The following is a 17,270-nucleotide window of genomic DNA, read 5'->3' as shown; positions in this document are numbered from 1 at the left end:
TCACACGTATACAGGTTTTATTTCACTTGTGATCAATAAGAGAACAGAGAAAACAGAAATTACAACCATTTAATTCAATTGACACGCTTATATCAATCATAACACAGATACAGCTACAAAAAAAGGAGAAACACTGTACATAAAATCCTAAAACCACATGTAAATCTTGCTACAGCTGCTATGTTCACTTGAAAGATTAAGTGAAATTACAGTCATGTTTATCAGTATCCCCAAAAGGATAAGCAACAACCAGTATGTTTAACACTGTAATGCATTTCATGTTACTAGCTTGGCTAAAAACACATGAACCATCCCCATTCCTCACAACGTACCATTACATACTGCATAGAAATTATGAAAAAAAACCTTATTTAGCTGCAGCAATATCAAATGTTATTGCAATGCCATCACCGAACAGAGTCAAACAACATTTAACATAATGCACAGGCCTGATGAAAAATCCAGTACATGTACCAGGGAGGATGATGATGAATCATAACTGTGGATTCATAAAACAGTTAATATTCATAGAGCACAGCTTAAACAGTCACCACATTCCTACCCATTATAAACAAAAACGAAACAAGTATTATTGTGTATAAACCCCCCCCCCAACCCTTCCCCATACAATACAGGTGAAATAAACTGTCCCTCATAAAGCCTATGGAATGTTATTGTCAGACAAGCTCTCCCAGTTGAATAACAAATTCCTGATATAGAGATGATTGCATGTCATTGCTGCAAACCTGCCCCCCTCCCTCTGACAACTGCCCCAGACTACAAAAGAAAAGGGAAACACACAATGACCATAACTTTTCTTCCAGAGGTGTAAAAAAAAGGGGGGAAATAAGTGTTTCTACAATCTTACTACTACACAACCTGCCTTTTCTTAAGAAAATAGTTGATAAAAATATTCCTCTGCATTGTACAAGAAAGGAGGTACGGGGAGCACTGGCAAAAGTGTAAGCTTATTATTCTGCCTCATCCTCCTCTTTCTCAGGCTCATCTGCATCAGCATCTGCCTCTTCTGCTGCCTCCTGGAGGATGAAAAAATAATAATCTCATATTATAGGATAGTTATTTTAGGTCTTGTTGGTTACACAATATTTTTGTGTGTGGGGGACAAACAGCTGTCAATGCCAATTATAATAGTTGGCCTGTTTGTAATACCTAATACTCCTGATTTTGAATGCTATATATATCAGTGGCATGGCATATCGTATCATTTAAACTAAACCAACAAGTCTTGCCTCCTCATTTTTGGTCTCTCCGTTTTCTGCCGGTGCTGTTTTTTCCTCAGAAGCTTCTTTCTTTTCCTCAGGCTTGACCTTCTCTACTACCTCCTTTACTTTTTTGGGTTTGGCTGCTGCCTTGACTGGTGTCTACAAAAAACAGACAAACATGAGATACATGTCAATGTAAAAATGCACAGTACGCATAATAATTGGGTGCTTTTTGGTTTTAGCAAAAGCCGACAACTACAACATTTGTTTTTACCTTTGTCTTAGGCTCTGGTTTAGCCGGAGTAGTGGGTTTCTGCAAAATAATTCATATTTGATAATTAGTCCAATTACAAATAGACAACAGCATCTATTAACCGAATAGATCATAAATAGGCTATACAACATAAATATTATGATATATAGTCAACTTACTGATGACAACCTCGTGGATCGCCTTTTTGGCTGGTGAGAAAAACAAAAAGCTTATCAGTTATTGCAGAAAATGTATTTATTTATAATGAACAAATATAACAGCATGAAATACTAACCTCGACTTCAGTGTCATTACTTGCCTGTGGGGGTGGGGAGAGAGAGAAAATAAAATGTTAGCAAAAACCAAGAACAACAATCCCACATTCATGGATCGGGAGCTGCCAGGAGAAGTGGGTGTGTAATGCTTGGGGTGGGCTCACGTGCTGTACCCCCGCCGCTCCACCCCCAAATTAACGAGGATTATGTAATCCGAAACTGGGTGGGGGAGGGTAGGCTAACATATTTACATTACTATGCCATTTGACTTTTCCCATTGTCATGATGCAAAAACAGAGCCTTTGTGGTACCAGTTACCGGGAGAGCGACAAGTAAAAACAGTATGTTATGGTCATGCTTTAGTAGCCTGTAAACATAAAGGTCAAATAGCAGCCCCTTCAATCCACCAGCAACACACGGAGGCATCCATCCACCCGCCATGTCAACCAGTCTACTGTATGTCCCCGCCATTAGTAATATATATAATTCCCTGAACCACCCCCATACGATCCCGTATGCGCTTTCGTACATGTCCAGAGAAATTCAATGTTGCATTATGCAACATTGTTAGGGAAGCAAAGACAGGAAATACGCACGAACAAATAGCAAAACATTTTTTTTATTACCGTGACTACCTATAATTCAGGTGGTATTTTTCTTAAAATAAAATTATATGACCCCATTTAAGTGATACATAACGATGAGTTGTCGATGCCTTTCGTATTTGCAAGGGCTGCCATGACACTCCAAAGACTGTACCTTTCCATGCCATAGGGTGTCGCGCATTACACTACGCTTTACTGCACACAGGACACAAAGTGATAATATAGGATGCCACAAGCGTCTGTTTTTTTAGGATTAAAACGGGGCTACTAAAAGTATTTGAATACAAACGTGAACGTACTATGTTGGCAATTTAAAGCACTTCCAATATTCACAAAATATCCTATAATTCATGCACGCATTTCTGCAATGGCAACATGTAGCTTACTTACATCGCTGGTGGGTTTACACCCCTTTGTCTGATCTCATTGCTGAGAAGGCTTTTAAGCTACTTTACATTAATGAAATACCCAATATATGCGTCAAATTAAATTAGATGATTACGTTACTTATATAAAAAAAACATAAACTGTGATAGTTTATCATGTACGGATTATTAACAGGAGAAAGTGAGATCGAATGGAAAATGCTACCACACTAAGTAAAAAGGCGCCACTTCCATATCAACAAGACAGACACACAAAGACACATTCAGACTTTAGAGCAAAAGTGTTACATTGTATCAAGTATATTTTAGCGTACATGCAATTGTTGCAGGTATTTATAAAACACTTCATGTGTTAAATTGTATTGTAAAATAAGGTTTAAATTAAGGCACACAATCCAACTTACTTTGCTTCTTTTCGGCATGGCTGCTTTACTTGTATTGTCTAGATAACAAATTAGCCTTCTCAGTTACTGAAAATTCAGTGCAGGGTTCTGAAAGTGTTCGATGTAACTCAGTCAGTACCTTCAGAACACACTGTAACTAAACATAAATGTTCCAGCAGTAGGCCTACGTACAGAAACGAGCTGAAACCGGATTGGATCCCCCTCTCTATATTATATTCCTTATCCTACCAACCTGACGGCCAACGCATTCTCCGCCCCTTGTTGCCATTGATTGGCTTTAAGGTCCAGGCAACATATTTTTAAACCATAGCAAGTTACCTGTGTGGGTATGTCTGTATGCCAATCAGTCGTTCCAACTTTCGATTTTTATTAAAGGGGTGGGAATAGCTCGATTCAAAATTGTGTTATTTTCGTTGATATTATATTAGAATAATGTATACATACTGTAAATGACCCTTATAGAATTGTCAATATTTTTTTATTGAATAAAGTAATTTTGTACATTAACCCTACGTGGATAATTAATTAATTAATATATTACATCTCCTTATGCATATATTTAGCACATTCTCATAATGATTTGAAGTTAATAAAATATATGCTGTATTTGAATAAATAAGAGTTTCTAATGTAAAAATCAGCCCGTGGTTCAGACTGGATGTGTCTTCCATTTATGATAAGCGCAGCAGCAACAAAGGTTGATAAGAAGAAATGGCTGACGGGTGCGCTTGGTTCCTGGTGCTGGGATCTGTCTTTTTGTGCAATCTCTTCAAAATACTGTTGCCGACCATTTCCTCTTTCGTAAGTAGGGGTTATTTAGGCATTGGTCGTGTGAGAAATGCAGGGTTGGCTTGTAAATCATGTAATGTTTTGGCAGATTTGCCCAGGTTAAATTAGCTAGCTTGCTATTTCACCTCTCGCGCCCCTCAAACAACGAAGCTAACCAACCATTCCATCCTTTTGGCAAATTGTTACATTGGATCATGGAAGGTGTGTTAGGCTGATAATATTGCCGGGTAGATCATGCCGTGTAGTTATCTATTGGCTACAGATTCAAATAGCAACCATAACATGTCAATACATCTGAGGTCTTATGGTATTTCTAGCCTATAGGCATAGAATACTGGTTGTTATAAACTGGGTGAGTCGAGCCCTGAATGCTGATTGGCTGAAAGCCATGGTATATAAGATGACAAAACATTTCTTTTTACTGTTCTAATTAATTTTGTAACCAGTTTATAATAGCAATAACGCACCTGTGGGGTTTGTGGTATATGATACATATACCATGGCTAAAAGCTGTATCCAGGCACTCCACATTGCATCGTGGGTAAGAACAGCTCGTAGATGTGATGATTTGGCCATATACCACACCTCCTTGTGAACAGCTCGTAGATGTGATGTTTTGGCCATATACCACACCTCCTTGTAACTTATTAAGCAATATATTCCTAAACCATGTGTTGCATGTTCTCATGCAATAAACCACAAATGGCCCATGGCCAATTGCCAAGGCAATTTCATTACAAAGAAAATATAATTTTAAATGAATCCAACATTTGGTATCCTACATGTGAATGCAATTCATGAACGTCATTGACTATCAGACAACACATTTAACAGGATGACATACAGTGTTTATCGGACATAATACAACTTTCCAATACTTTTGCACTTTTGTTGCAGTAACATACTGGTAACTAGCTCTCAAACTCTAGGTGGCATTCTTCCTTCTTCCTGCTGTGTTTTAATGTTTAGGAACATCAATAATCATCACTTGCGATTCGGCTTTCGAAACATATGGCCCTTATCTTTCACCAGGGAGAAAAAATGTTGCAAAAAATCTACACTCACTGTAGCAGTTTTGCATAGATCCATACAGCTATGGGGGCCTCCATCCGAAGAAACTACACTTCCGCCACACTTCCCGACTTACACTTACACACAGGTGTTCGGAGCATGCTAATTAGCACTGGTGGCCGCCTCTTGGCTGCCATAAACAAGCGCTGTAATGTGGAGATATGGCCGCATGGGAACACTAACCCTAAACCGATCAAGGTGTGTTTAAATTTACCTTTATTTGTCGCTGATATAAAATATAAGGTCCTTTCTTATGCACCCAAAACCCTACGTCAAGCGATGCGTGTTAATGTTCAGATTGAGCGTCGGGGCTCTTAACAAAGTTCCACAGTATAGAAGACGCCTTCGTCCAATGAATTATGTGTAATGAAACTGAGTCATCATCAAGGGAAAACTGGTAACCACCCCAAAGTTATCTCCTATCAGAAACCAGACTAAACCTGTAGTGTATTAGCCCTGCTGCAGCAGATGATGCTTTTATTCCTTACGTATTTTGTAATTTCCCATTGAAAATGACAAAACATATGGAATAATAGCGCCATCTGTTGGCAGTAGGCCTAGTAGTGTGTGTTTGCTATGTTCTAGCAAAATATAAAATTAAATGTTTGTCTGTTGGGATGCGAAGCTGTCGAAGGTCCTTCAGAACGATGTTGAGCAGGAGAGGGATATGAGGGCTGAGATCCAGGAGATGAAGAAGGAGCACAACTCCGTTAGCATGATGGATGAGTTTGCCAGATACGCCAGACTAGAGCGCAAAATCAACAAGATGACTGACAAGCTGAAGACACATGGTAAGAGAGACACACAATTTAAAGTTGGTTTAGGTGGTCGGTGTGGAAGAGGGCGTGGCAATGGGTGAGGTCGGGCCAGTTGGCTCTGCTGAATTTCTCTACACCCCTATCTTGGCCATGTAGAGACATTTCCTGCAGTTCTACACATTTTCTCCATGGAGCGGAGATACATTTTTGCAGTTTTAAAGTTAATTTCATGCAATTCCACATTCTGTAATAGAGCTAAGATAATTGTTTTAAAGCTTATTTCTTCTTATTTCTTGCAATTCGTCATTGCTAATACTGCTAAATTCATTGCTTTTGGAATTTTCAATTCTCCCTGATATTCTAGCTTTTATAAAGGTTATTTAATTAAAAAAGATATGTCTTCAACATTTTCTACATACTTTATAGCTGGTTTTAGTTGTTTTAAGTTTACACTGAAAGGGTTTTTCCACCCCAAAAATGTATTGTATTATTATAATTGTTTAAATTTAACACTGTTTGGAATTAGGTGGCCTGAAAAAATGCTTAGGCTGCCCACCCAGAGATTGCAATGGGAGAAAAATCCCTTATAGTGAGTAGGGTTGCACATTTTGGGGAATATTCAGAGGTGGAAACTTTCCATGGGAATATATGGAAATTAATGGAAATACATGCAAATTAATATAATTTAAATGTAGATGTTTTTTGCATTGGATATATTTACCATATCATATGGAGACAGAAACATAAACATTTTACCTTATTATAAGTAGACATAATTGCAAATTATGACATCCTTCCAATATAAATAACAAAAACTATTTAGTTAAGAATGTAACTAATTAAATGAGTTGACTCTTCACATGGGATGATTTCACTGAACAACAAAAGAAAGGTAATATTGAACGATCCCCAATGATCCATCGCATCACCCAAAATTGTTTTCAACATAAATCTGTAAAATGATAACCAAAGCTTTAGCTTCTAGACTCTTCTTCTCAGGCTTCCATGTCTTCTCCCTGGACCTCCTTAATGTCCACCTCTTGAACATCAGACTCTGAGGCCTCCTCTTCACTGTCACTTTCCAACCTTGTTGAGGATGGCTCGTTGTCAGGCTCAAAAAGCCTCAAATTTTACAGAATGGCCACCAATTTTTCAACCTTTGTATTGGTCAGCCTGTTGAATGCTTTGGTGTGTGTGTTCTCAAACAAGGCCCAGTTGCGCTCTGAGGTGGCTGATGTTGGTGGGATTTGAAGGATGATGGAGGCAACAAGGGAAAGCTGAGGTGGCTGATGAGATATGTTGGCATGACTGCCATATTGCATCTCCATCCCAAAGCCCTTGCTTGGAAGTGTACTTTGCCAAACTGTCAAAAACCTTGCCCTCATCCAGGCCAAGGTGGTGAGACACGGTAGTGATGACACCATAGGCCTGGTTGATCTCTGCATCATACAGGATGCTCTTGCCAGCATACTTGGGGTCCAACATGTACGCTGCGGCGTGTATGGGCTTCAGGCAGAAGTCTTCACGCTTTTTTATGTATTTCAGGACTGCAGTTTCCTCTGCATGGAGCAACAGTGAAATGGGCAGGGCAGTATGGATTTCTTATCTTACATCTGCAAGCAGAGTCAACATCAGACAGGATGGCATTGGCTCCCTCAATCCGTGCAATGGCTACAGGTTTCAGGAGTTTCAGGCTGTTTACCACTCTCTCCCAAAATACATAATCTAGGAGGATCCTCTTGATGGGGCTGTCCATATCGGCAGACTGTGATATGGTTTGTTTTGTATGTTTCAAGTCAACCAGTGTGTTTTTCCTGTGCGCCTGCCTCTTCTATTCTCTTTTACTAGTCCTCCTGGTTTTGACCCTTTCCTGTTTTCTGGATGTTACCTGCCTGCCTGACAATTCTGCCTGCCCTGACCTTGAGCTTGCCTGCCACACTGTACCTCTTGGACTCTGAATTGGTTTTGACTTTTTGCCTGTCCACGACCATTCTCTTGCCTACCCCTTTTGGATATAATAAATATCAAAGACTCAAACCATCTGCCTCCCGTGTCTGCATCTGAGTCTAGCCTTGTGCTTTTATAGTACGAACTGGCCATGACAGACCCAGCAGACTTGGACCAGCTCCGCCATGCTATCTCCTTGCAGGGAGCCACCATTGGGCGGCATGAGGATCTAATGCTGGACCTTTTGGAAGGGCTTCGTTCCGTGACAGAATGTCACGACCAAGGGTTCAAGGCTATCATGGTGCGAATCAGTGAGTTAGCTCTTATAGGCAACCTGCCACCTCAGACCTCCCAACCACCCAGTAACCTGTCTACTATCAGTGGTGGGTTTGTACAGCCTACCCCGTCTCCCCGAGAACCCCCGCTTACCACCTCCGGAGTGATATTCTGGGGATCCTGGAACCTGCCGGGGTTATCTTTCTCAATGCTCCCTTATTTTTTAGTTGTTTTGGGGGGTGGATATCTCCGTACAGTCAAGTGCCTTAACTCCAGGTAGGCTGGGTGGGCTCTCTTGTTTACTGGATTCAACTTCACCGTTTCCTACTGCCCAGGGTCCAAAAAATGTTAAGCCTGACGCTCTCTCCCGCCTATACAGTTCCTCTGCCACACCCTTGTTCTCCGAAACCATTATCCCTACCTCATGCCTTGCAGCCACAGTTGGTTGGGGTATTGAGACGGCAAGTAATGTAGATGCAGATGCTATAGCTCCCTCATTTACCTTCTATTTAATATGATAAGGGGCAAAAAGGCGGGAAACCAAATTATCCATACCTCTAGGTTTTTCAAACTGCTCTCTGCTGCCTATAGGGGACTTGCATGTTAATGCACCATGTGTGGGAGGTGGGGTTTAGATAACAGACTGAGTGTGTACTGGGGGGCCTGTTGTTGCAGTTGCTGCCTGTTGCTCTCCTTCATGTCCAGGCCATAGCTCTGAACTATACAGAGGCAGGAAGCATAGTATAGAGCTCCATTCCGACTGTCATACAGACACACACTCCATTGACTATCAGACAACAACCACATGTCTCCAACAGCCATTTGACGAGTTAGTGTCATATGAATGACAGCCTTTGCATTACACTATGGCGCCTGCCCTGTAACTGTAAGGGCTATGACCGAGCCAACAAGGAAATACTATACTCAGATGGATTTTGTTTTTTTGTTAGGAAAAACTATTATGGACAAATTCTCAGGAATGAGAATGGTTTGTTTGGAAAACATTTCTCAGTGGCTTTTGTTACACCATTTTTTGTTTTCTACACTGGCAAATACAGGTTGTGACAAAAACCCAAAGGCTATTTTTGGGGGTTTTGTTTGAAGAGATCTAGTTTTGAATTTGTCAAAATGGCCAAAAAAGTCCACACGTTCACTCTTTACCACATTGTTCAAATGAGTCACAACGCAGGTGACCTTGATATATGGTGTTTTATATGTTGTCTCAGTTCAGGGCCACTGCCTATCAACCAACATGCCTTCATGTTCAAATCCTGTTGTTCAATGACAGGAATATTTCACTATTTTGGAATCAAAAGCATTTTCACATTGAAATGCACCACATGTATTTCTCCAGTCATACCCGAGTGGCGCAGCGGTCTAAGACACTGCATCTCAGTGCTAGAGGCGTCACTACAGAGCCTGGTTCAATTCTAGGCTGTATCACAACTGGCTGTGATTGGGAGTTCCATAGGGTGGCGCACAATTGGTCCAACGCCGCCTGGGTAAGGGTTTGGCCCGGGGTAGGCTGTCATTGTAAATAAGAATTTGTTCTTAAATGACTTGCCTAGTTAAATAAAGATATACTTTTTAAAATTTAAATGCACTGTATACACTGGTCACACATCAGTCTTATTTGTCCCTGCCAACCCCTCCCTTACGCCATACCATAAAAAGCAGGTTCTATTCCAATGCATGTTGAGTAGTATACACTGAAATTAATTGTTAAGAACACACAAAAGGCAAGTGTTATTATATCTGCCAAAATTCCTAACATTTAATGTATGTCTGTAGGCATTTTAGTGGATATTTAGAGAATGGATGCCAATAATTTATTTTGATGGTTCCTGTGCAGATTGGTCATTTAGTTTTTTCTTCTTACAGTCAAGTCAAGAACTGCTCAACAAGCCAAAATGAAATGGATGGTGAATATTGGTTTTTATATCCTGCAGGTAAGTTAAACATTTAAGTGAGAAATATGTCCTATATTCTTTAATAGGTACAAAATACACATACCTTTTTTTAAATGTCAGTTGTCACCACCAGAAGACGCACAAGTAATTCTGATACACTGAATCAGGCTGTTTTCTCTTGTCTCTCTAGGCTGCTCTGATGATCTCACTGATTTGGAAGTATTATGCTGACCCAGTGACTGTTGTACCCAGTAAGTGGATTGCCCCCCTGGAGCAGATGGTGGCTTTCCCATCTAGAGTAGCAGGTAAATTGTGTGATTTCAACACCTGAGAATTGAGGCCCACACTCTCTTTCAAAGTGGGTCAATTCATTGTAATCAAGTTTAATGTGTAAAATACTTAATTATAGACGACTACTGAATATCCCTTTTATTCGGTCTCTTTAAATACTGAAGATAGAATCACATGACCCTTTTCCATCTTAACATGGAATTCAAAACTCTGTGTTGTCTCCAAATTCAACTTTATTTTCTTTTGAAAACTGTCATCAAATACTGCTAACCGACAACTCTGACGAAACCTATTTGAAACCAGTCTTTTTATCCTTTCAGGTGGTGTTGGAATCACATGCTGGCTGGTGGTGTGCAACAAAGTGGTGTCTATTGGTCTACATGCTGTTAGCTAAGGAATGGTATCTTCTCATGTCTTATTTATTCCCCAAATGTTCTGAGAATGAAGTCAGGTAGTGTTACTCAGCGCTTTGATATTAAAGTTTAAACCGGTACTGTTGGTATGCACCTTTTTACAAAGCACCCCATATTGAAACGTTGCCTTACATTGCCAGTGTTATTTCACATATTTGACTGTTTCTCATGTTGGCTTTGGAATTGTATGTTGTTCACAGGTTGCTACTCTGCGAAATGATTGTATGAGCATGTTTTAATGAGCATGTATTTAAATCTCATTCCAACTTATTGAGATGAGTTGAGCAAGAAGTGTTAAAATTGTTTAATTGTTATGTCATTTTGTTCATTTGTTATTCATGTTAATTGTAGGCCTGGTCTGTGGCAACATATTCAATTTGCTGAACTAATATCACAAAGTTTACTGTTTGGGTTTTGGAAGTGTTGAAGTGTGCATAAGAAAATATGCGTACTTCAACACAATAAAGAATTTGAAATCCGAAGGCCTCAAGTGTTGGTTGTTCTTAGCATCTTGGGTATTTTACAGAAGCTGTTACAAAATTGTACAATGTACCATTGTGGCATAGGGATGGTCTTCATTGAATGTTGCTTTCATTACAATCTGATTTCAAGGGAGTTGTCATGAGCAATAGTTTCAGAGAATGTTTGATGCTCTAATCACAAACAGATAGCTTAATATTACCTCTGTAACAAATAGTTAAACAATACTTTCCAGGTATATAACTCACTATAAATATCACGTATACAAATACTCCATTTAGTAATGCGTTGAGTTGCCATGGCAGATGAAATATTTATTAAAAATAATCAACTTGTGAAAATAGATTAGCATTTTGTATTGTTCTTGGGTCAATCAAAAATGATCTTGGTCTCTCTCCCAGGTGAGACTGGGCTAGCATCTCCTGTATGGTGAGATGACATTCTGTCCAGGTCTGTACTTTGAACTCTGGATCTGCCTGTCTGCATGGCAATTGGATCAGTGATTGGGGCCTGGCCGAAAAGCTCTTTCATCAAGCTGCTCTTCTTGCTGCGGACTACACCATCCTCCGGTTGAGGGCCCCTGGTATCACGCCTTTGCAACTTCTCTGCTGGTAGAGTGACAAAAGAGGGCTCATATGCCCCAGACCCAAGGTTCTCCACCCTGGCCTGGCTCTTGATGTATCTAGGAGGGCTCTTTCTCAGGCTGTGGGTATGGCTGGTATAGGCAGGCTTTCCACTGTGTAGGTTCTGGATGGTTTCTTTGAATTTGTAGAGGCGTTTGGTCCTGGGAGAGGATTCAAGGGCCTTGTTGGCACGTTCTGTATTCAGAAAATCCTCCAGAGTGTACCGGACCTGGCTTTCAAACGGTTCTGTTTGCTCTCCTGAAGCATTCGGGGAACTCGCTGCCTTCTCTGCAAGGCAATCCTCCTCACCCTGAAGCTGAGGATTCTCCTTGTCAGAATCACCATCCAACTCTCCATCCTCTGTGGATAAATATGATAGTTGCTTGCATTTGCGGTTGTCATTCCCTCAGATTTTTTGGGGATATAACATGACACAGGAAAGATCATTTCAGTCCTGTTAATTACTATGACACGTGAGCTTTAATTATTCCCAATATTGGAGTTTTTTGTGTTTGCATATACTGTGACTGGAGAGTACATACAAGCCTCTTCAGAATGTAATTTAACCATTTATTTCCTCAATATTCCCTTTGCTTTGCAGCGGTTCACTGGTTCTCCCAATAGTCTGTAGTAAAGTTTTTTAAATCCTTACCCGCAAAGTCTTCATTATTGTTTGATCCTCTGTCATCCACCAACGTGTCTGCTGCGTCACTTCTGTCTGTGAAGTCGATGGCAAAGGACTCCTGAAAAAAAACAACCAGATATCAACTTTACACTGGAACTCACTACACAAACTTTTATCAAAGAGTTACACTCTTGCTTTTATCGGTCAATATTGAATAAATGTTTTATTGACCATTACCCATTTAAACAGCTTTCTGCACAGAATGTGAGAGAGAACGAAATCCATTTACGTACCCAGCTCAAGCTCTTCTGCTTCTCCAACTCCAGATGCTGGAGTGAACAGGCATATTCTAGTTCAAGTTGGCACGGAGCCTCAATGGGGAGAGAGGACAAGTCATCTGTTTGAACAGATTTAGTTTCTCTTGCCCCTGTAAATGTGAAAAGATATTCAGCCTCAAGTAAAAACAAATAGTCTGATCTGGATCATGGGTTGAACATGTTAAAAGTAGCTCATAATGTCTTTGTACCTTTTCCGTTCCAGCCATTTGGAAATCTATGTGAGTAGATATTGTGGATCTCCAATTCTCTCTCTTTTTCCTATATTTCATGTGAAATGCATCAGTAATCATTTCTCAAGAATGCAATATGTACAATAAATGTTACTTTCTCAAATGTAGTGTAATCATCCTGATATCTATTACCAGGCTGGTTTGTTGCCAGTTGCTTGACGACTCAAACTGAATTAGTCCGCTTCTCTGATTACTTTGTTTTGTTGAACAAAACAAAGTAATCAGCGATTGGATCATTTCTAACCAATTAGATTAGAGTATCAAAGCCAATGACACATTTTCAAAACGCTGCCTTACCCATGTGTGTTCTGGTTCTGGCCCAACCCATCGGTTTCTGGGACCAATCAGAAGGGTTAGAATGTATTTGCGTTCTAGAAATCGTCTGGGAGGTACTCAGATCCAGGTTCATTGTGGAGAAGAAACTAACGTCTGTGGGCGTGGCATAGCGTTTGGGTAGCCAGGCAAGTTTACGAGAGGGAAATGGGTATTTCGCTTCATTCAATTATGGCTTTTGAAATACAGCTGTATTAGACACCCTCTTGTGTTTACATTGCAGTACTTCAAGTTAAATGACTCACTCTTTCAAACAATAGTACTGTTCCAAATCTACTCAGATGTGGAACAGTTTACCTACACTGATTGTACAAAACATTATGAACACCTGCTCTTTCCATGATATAGACGGACCAGGTTGAGGGTGGGGTGTGGTAGGGTGCAACTCAATATTAGGAAGGTGTTCCAAAAGTGTTTTACACTCTGTATGTTGCTGCTCTCAAGTACTTATAAACTTACTTTGATTTTTTGGGTCAACAGACTGATCTGTGCCTGGAGGTAATCAGACATCTCTCTGGCCTCATTGGTCTTCCTTGTTTCTGTGGCAAGATGGCGATTGAAGGATATCTGGCTCAGCTCAAAATTTCTTTCCAAGTCCTGCAACATACAATATATGTAAGTTTCACTACAGATATAACATTGTGATACTATGTGTCCAGTATCAATCTAGCATAACTGTGTTGATCCTGTCCACCTATATTGGTCTCCCAGTAGAAGACCAATACAGATGGACAGATTTGAAAACCCAATCAATTTCAATACAGACATCCACCTGGCCTGTGAACATGGAGTCAGCCCTGCCTTGTGAGTGCATGTACTGTACCTGTATCCTCTTGTTCTTCCTGTTCAGGTCCACACTGATCAGGGCCAGCCTATGGCTAAGCTCTTCCCTCTCTTTCAGGCTGCGGTCCTCGCTGAGCAGCTGCAGCCTGTGCAGAACGTCCTTGGTACGCAGCAGCTCCTCCTCCGTTCCACGCAGACGCCTGGACAGACTGTTGCGGCGGATGCGGGCTTTGCGCAGGAGCTCCTGCAGACCACGCACCTCATTGCCGTGCTTGGCCAGGACCTGAGGGTGTGGGTGGGTGCAAAACATTATGATCTTAGCCAATGCTACAAGATCAGATTATTGTTGTTAGCTGATGAGTTTGTTATAGCTGTGTTACAGATCAGAGTTTGTTATAGCTGTGTTACAGATTAGAATTTCTTATAGCTGTGTTACAGATCAGTTATTAAAGCCCCCAGAAAAACTGCAGCGTACCTGGGGAAGGCCACTCTGTGAGTCTTGGAAGCGCTGTAGCGCCACTGTGTGGCGGACCTGGAGCTGCTTTAGCAGTTTGTTCTCTGTGGCGACACCACTCAGCTGCTGCTGTAGCTCCCACACTTGGCTGTTGAGCTCCTTGATGCGGTGCCTGTGGGCAGACCTAATGCGCTGGTTTGGGCCCTCCAGGGGCTTGATAGGAGGGACGAGAGAGGCCTTGCGGTTCCTTAAATTAGTGTTTTTCTTCTTTTTGCACCACTGCCCTCCCTTGTTTTGCGCTGAGAGGAAAAATGTGCCTAAGTGTGATGTGTACATGGGAATATGCTGCAAACCATCTCTGCCTATAGGCCTACACTTACGGTACATTCGGAAAGTATTCAGACCCCATGACTTTTTCCACATTTTGTTACGTTACAGCCTTATTCTAAAATGGATTAAATGGTTTTTCCCCCTCATCAATCTAAACACAACACCACAAAATGACAAAGCGAAAATAGTTTTTAAAAAATGTTTGTATTATGTATTAGAAATAAAAACTGAAAAACCTTATTTACATAAGTATAAAGACCATTTGCTATGAGACTCGAATTGAGCTCAGGTGCATCCTGTTTCCATTGATCATTCTTGAGATGTTTCTATAAATTGATTGGAGTTCACCTGTAGTAAAGTCAATTGATTGGACATCATTTGAAAAGGCACACACATATCTATATAAGGTCCCACAGTTGATAGTGCATGTCAGAACAAAAGCCATGAGGTTGAAGGAATTGTCCGTAGTTCTCCGAGGCAGGATTATATCGAGGCACAGATCTGGGGAAGGGTACCAAAAAATGTCTGCAGCATTAAAGGTCCCCAAGATCACAGTGGCCTCCATCATTTTTAAATGTAAGAAGTTTGGAACCACCAAGACTCTTTCTAGAGCTGGCCGCATGGCCAGCAGTCGGAGGAGAAGGGCCTTGGTCAGGGAGGTGACCAAGAGCTCCAGAGTTCCTCTGTGGAGATGGGAGAAACTTCCAGAAGGTCAACCATCTCTGCAGCACTCCACCAATCAGGCCTTTATGGTAGAGTGGCCAGACGGAAGCCACTCCTCAGTAAAAGGCACATGACGGCCCGCTTGGAGTTTTACAAAAGGCACCTAAAGGACTCTCAGGCCATGAGAAACAATATTCTCTGGTCTGATGAAACCAAGATTGAACTCATTGGCCTGAATGCCAAGCGTCACGTCTGGAGAAAACCTGGCACCATCCCTAAGGCAAAGCATGGTGGTGGCAGCATCATGCTGTGGGGATGTTTTTCAGCGGCAGGGACTAGGAGACCAGTCAGGATCGAGGGAAAGATGAACGGAGCAAAGTACAGAGAGATCCTTGATGAAAACCTGCTCCAGAGCACTTAGGACCTCAGACTGGGGCGAAGATTCACCTTCCAACAGGACAACGACCCTGAGCACATAGCCAAGACAGCTCAGGAGTGGCTTCGGGACAAGTCTCTGAATGTCCTTGAGTGGCCTAGCCAGAGCCCGGACTTGAACCCAATTGAACATCTCTGGAGAGACCTGATAATAGCTGTGCAGCAACGCTCCCCATCCAACCTGACAGAGCTTGAGAGGATCTGCAGATAATGGGAGAAACTCCCCAAATACAGGTGTGCCAAGCTTGTAGGCTGTAATCGCTGCCAAAGGTGCTTCAACAAAGTACTGAGTAAAGGTTCCGAAAACGTATGTACATTTTTTCCCACATTTTTTATTTTGAATACATTTGCAAAAAATCTGTTTTCGCTTTGTCATTGTGGGGTATTGTGTGTAGATTTAATCCATTTTAGAATAAGGCTGTAACGTAACAAAATGTGGAAAAGGTCAAGGGATCTGAATACTTTCCGAATGCACTGCGTGTCATTAAAGCTAGGCTGTCCTGTAGTAATGAGAAGATATGAAATATCAGATATCACATACTTCGTGTTTTAGCTGTCTTCGTGCCTAGACCTGGCTTCTTGTTTGTCGAGAGGGCAAAGGTCCTATTTGCAGTAGTGTCAGCCTCCTCCTCGTAGTCTGACTGGGTGCATGACCCCTGAGAGTCTACCCTGCTGCCTGTCGTACTGCTGTATCCCCTGCTTGACCTGGAGGGGGTGGACTGGCCTGAGGAGCAGCTTGAGTCTACATCCCCTGCTCCAACTTCATAGTTAGCATTGTCCTGCTGCACTATGCCTCTGGTGTGGTGTCTCAGACTCAGAGACATGTCTCCCATGCAAAAGATGAGCCTGCACCAGTTTCTGTAATATAGCAGAAAGATATCCAATTAGTTGAAGTAGTTCATCTAGCCACACTGTATGTTAAATTATAAGAATCAAAGCAATCTATACTTCCAACTATAGCGTACTTACATGATTTAATAGTATAATCCGTTTAGCTATCTATCTAACGTTATCTAGCTAGGTCTAGCCAATTGAAGACAGAGTGATTAAAGACAATCATTAGCTCGATTGAAAACCTTTCCTGACCTCAACTATTCTACATAACTAACAACCAAGCCTAATTATTCCCCATGCCAAGGCTATCCCTACATTCAATTATTAAAATATCTCAATGTTTTTTTCCCCCCTACTCGCATTCAGTTGAGTTATTATTTATCTTCAATAGCAAGAGACAATCATTGACGATTATGTTGCTGGCTGGCTGTCTCTGAAAATGTATTTTTGGTTGCCCTAGAAACCAGCGTTCTCATAGAATAGGACAATGGGAAATGTAGTTTTCAGTCTACTGAACCTCTTTGGAATACGTTCTAATTAT

At 41.2% G+C, this 17,270-nt stretch overlaps 3 protein-coding genes across 4 annotated transcripts; 1 reads left to right on the top strand and 2 right to left on the bottom strand.

The window, feature by feature from the left end:
• On the bottom strand, positions 1-3,348 carry LOC124006064 (high mobility group nucleosome-binding domain-containing protein 3-like). Its single transcript, XM_046315782.1, has 6 exons — positions 3,147-3,348; positions 1,772-1,795; positions 1,656-1,685; positions 1,498-1,536; positions 1,251-1,382; positions 1-1,037 (listed from the first exon to the last, which is right to left on the bottom strand). The coding sequence occupies exons 1-6, from the start codon at positions 3,162-3,164 to the stop codon at positions 972-974; spliced, it is 309 nt and encodes a 102-aa protein (XP_046171738.1). The 5' UTR covers positions 3,165-3,348; the 3' UTR covers positions 1-971.
• Positions 3,349-3,805: 457 nt separating this feature from the next.
• LOC124006063 (guided entry of tail-anchored proteins factor 1-like) lies at positions 3,806-11,086 on the top strand. 2 transcript variants are annotated; one of them, XM_046315781.1, is made up of 5 exons: positions 3,806-3,947; positions 5,632-5,797; positions 9,869-9,936; positions 10,088-10,202; positions 10,509-11,086. In XM_046315781.1, exons 1-5 carry the CDS (start codon positions 3,858-3,860, stop codon positions 10,580-10,582), a joined length of 513 nt encoding a protein of 170 aa, XP_046171737.1. In that variant the 5' UTR covers positions 3,806-3,857; the 3' UTR covers positions 10,583-11,086. The 2 variants fall into 2 exon arrangements, with proteins under 2 accessions (XP_046171737.1, XP_046171736.1); XM_046315780.1 differs by lacking the exon at positions 3,806-3,947 and adding an exon at positions 4,830-5,204.
• On the bottom strand, positions 10,910-17,072 carry LOC124006058 (lebercilin-like protein). Its single transcript, XM_046315725.1, has 9 exons — positions 16,865-17,072; positions 16,437-16,753; positions 14,489-14,766; positions 14,054-14,296; positions 13,690-13,827; positions 12,856-12,925; positions 12,623-12,756; positions 12,357-12,447; positions 10,910-12,064 (listed from the first exon to the last, which is right to left on the bottom strand). The coding sequence occupies exons 2-9, from the start codon at positions 16,726-16,728 to the stop codon at positions 11,451-11,453; spliced, it is 1,860 nt and encodes a 619-aa protein (XP_046171681.1). The 5' UTR covers positions 16,729-16,753; positions 16,865-17,072; the 3' UTR covers positions 10,910-11,450.
• Positions 17,073-17,270: the final 198 nt, after the last annotated feature.

Source organism: Oncorhynchus gorbuscha, linkage group LG19, assembly GCF_021184085.1.
Source record: "Oncorhynchus gorbuscha isolate QuinsamMale2020 ecotype Even-year linkage group LG19, OgorEven_v1.0, whole genome shotgun sequence".
NCBI lineage: Eukaryota > Metazoa > Chordata > Actinopteri > Salmoniformes > Salmonidae > Oncorhynchus > Oncorhynchus gorbuscha.
This window is presented reverse-complemented; position numbering and strand designations above follow the sequence as displayed.